Source organism: Phalaenopsis equestris, unplaced genomic scaffold (genome assembly GCF_001263595.1).
Source record: "Phalaenopsis equestris unplaced genomic scaffold, ASM126359v1 Scaffold000278, whole genome shotgun sequence".
Classification (NCBI taxonomy): Eukaryota; Viridiplantae; Streptophyta; class Magnoliopsida; order Asparagales; family Orchidaceae; genus Phalaenopsis; species Phalaenopsis equestris.
In genome coordinates this window covers 864926-867825 of record NW_018164720.1, presented here as the reverse complement: position 1 = coordinate 867825, position 2900 = coordinate 864926, and the positions used below count along the sequence as shown (strand labels likewise).

The window sequence follows — 2900 nt, the reverse complement described above, 5'->3', positions numbered from 1 at the left end:
GTCATTGCAACCCTTTTCTTGGGTTAGCTATTATATCGGAGACATCACTCGTCGATATATGATGTAAGGAGGTGACTTTAGAAGCCCAGAGAAAGTCATCATATTATGAGTAAAACAATTATAAGCAGTTGTCACTGAATGTTGTCACCATATCAAAGATCCGACATTGTTCATTACCCATATTTGAAATGCTTCATTACACCATATTCAGAGTGCATCGTTATATCATATTCAGGGTACGTTGTTATATCGTATTCAGGGTACATTGTTACACCATATTAAGGTGCTTAGCTAAAATGTATTTAGGGTGTGTCACTAAACCATATTCATGGTGCGTCTTTACATCGTATTTAGGGTATGTCGTTACACCGTATCCATGGTGTATCACTACACTATATTTAGAAGATGTCATTATATCGTATTTAGGGACTTTGCTAGATTGCATTCAGGGTATTTCATAACACTATGTTGAATGTATTTTGTTACACTATATTCAAAACACGACGCTAGACGCGTTTGAGGTATTTCACTCCATCGCATTTGGGGTGCTTGGTTACACCACAACATTCACTAATGGCAACGAGCTGAGGGTAGCTGACAATTGTCTTTGATGGGTGGTGGTTGACAGTAGGTGACGAATACGAAGGCCAGAAGGAATCGTCAGGTCTTCAGTCCAGAATGACTGTAGAATTCCACTTCTTCCCCTTTTCCCTCTCTAGTGAAGAGAGGGTGTTTATTTATAGACTATGCGGGAGGGGCATTATCGTCATTCAATAAATAACTCTCGTAACCATTCGATCGAATAACCCACTTGATTCCCCTTGATAATAGAAAATATGTTGATGATTTGAGAGTCTTAATGATCTCAAAATTGGGTGATCGATCTTTGACTTATTGAATTCCTCTTGTCGAAATGCTCGATTTGACTATAGGTACATCCATTTTGATGTTTATTTGATTCTCCAATTAACTAACCAAAACCTCCGAATATGATTTAACAGTTTGATACAAACTTAATTTGACTCGAATTGAATCAATTTTGGTTTTATTAGGGCCCGTCTTGCCAAGTCAGTAAGTTTGGCAAAAAGTTCGTTGAAATCAAAGTTTTGAATGATTTTTAATTTGAATCTAAACATTTCTTGCTTAAATTTATCTCGAGATTCATATCGAATATCTTGAGATTCATGTTAAATGATAAGATTAATTTATTAATGACACGTCAATTTTGATATTCTTTAAAGATTAACCAAACCAATAAATACATAAAATTTTCAACGGCATGTAAATCCCCTCCAGAAACTTATTTGCGGTATGACATTATGTTACCTTTTTTTATAATATTCCCGTCTTGAGAAACAACTAACTGCCAAGCCCTGAAACGGCTTGCCCCGGTTTACAATAACTTGTAATAAATACCAAAAAATGGGAATTGTCTGCACTCCACACTAAACCCTATAAATACCATAACCGGGGAGTCATTAATCCCTCCGCCCGGCTTCTCTCGAGTCGACGCCGAGCATCTGATCTTCTCGGTAGAGAAGATGACAAAAATTTACCCTAATTTGTCGCTCCCCAAATCTCCTGCGTCCTCCATTTCCATCTCCGCCGGAGAGGAGCCGGCCGTCCTTACGGTATGGCGGAAGTCTCTTCTATTCAACTGCAGCGGCTTCACTGTCTACGATTCCACGGGTAACCTCCTCTACCGCGTCGACAACTATTCCTTATCCAGCCTTAACGAAATCGTTCTCATGGACGCCATCGGCAAACCTCTCTACACCGTCCGTCGAAAGGTTCTACATCCCCCCATCGATTTTCCCCAATTTTTTTTTTATGGAAACCGATCGTCCCTGAGTTTATTCATTCTTTCCTCTGCTTTGATGCAGCGATTTACTCTTACGGATCAGTGGAACATCTACAAGGGGGAAGCAGTAGCGGCGCCGAGGCCGATCTTCTCGGCGCGGAAGCATGTTTCGCTTGTCCGATCAAAATCACTGGCTCACGTGATCCCCTGCAGCGCCGCCGGCAAGTTTGCCGAGGCGATGTACGACGTAGAGGGTTCATTTGCGCAGAGATCGTGTGTAGTGTACGACGAGAGTCATAAACCAGTGGCGGAGATTCAACGGAAGGAGACGGTCGGCGACGATGTATTTCGCCTCGTCGTGCAGCCGGGTTTCGACGCCGCACTGGCCATGGCGTTCGTGATTCTTCTCGAGAGGATGTGTGTGTCGCGGGTCGCGTCGATTAAGGGCTGAGATTTTCACTCTCTGAAGATGAAGGGTGGTGATTTCTGGTTTTGATGTCGGGGATGTTTTTGTGGTTTACTGTCAATAACCTTGTAGGGGTTGCCTATATAAAAGCTTGCAGTTTTTTTTTTTTTTTTTTTTAATTTATTTTTTTATTTTTTTGCACCTGAGAGGGTGTGTTTTGTAATTTGTAAATTGTTGCCCCGATAGTTTTAACTGAACTGATTGACCTTGAATGATTATGAAATAAATTGAAAAAATTCTCAAATGATAAGCATATTACTTCTGCCGGATGCAAAGCTCGACAAAGCCGATATGTTGCAGTTTAATGGTAGGAAAATTATTATATCAGGATCCCTAACGTTGAGTTATGTTTGGAGTCCACTAATATGCGGACACGTGGATGTGATAAAAAAAATCGTTTTAATATTCCTCCTGTGTTATTCCACATTATTCTGGTGTTATTGTATTGATATTCTGGTGTTATTGTGTTCTGAGAATATTCTCAATAAAATAAGAACACAATAATACATCATACTGTAACAATAACACATGAATAATGTGGAATAATACAAAAGAAATATTCTTCTCTGTTACCGGGCCCGAACACAGGAAAACGCGCATGTTTTCTTGAAGCAACGTGTCTGTATATGAGTG

At 40.1% G+C, this 2900-nt stretch overlaps 1 protein-coding gene across 1 annotated transcript; it reads left to right on the top strand.

The window, feature by feature from the left end:
- Window positions 1-1458: 1458 nt before the first annotated feature.
- Window positions 1459-2346, top strand: LOC110024912 (protein LURP-one-related 8-like). Its single transcript, XM_020725107.1, has 2 exons — window positions 1459-1790; window positions 1884-2346. The coding sequence occupies exons 1-2, from the start codon at window positions 1542-1544 to the stop codon at window positions 2250-2252; spliced, it is 618 nt and encodes a 205-aa protein (XP_020580766.1). The 5' UTR covers window positions 1459-1541; the 3' UTR covers window positions 2253-2346.
- Window positions 2347-2900: the final 554 nt, after the last annotated feature.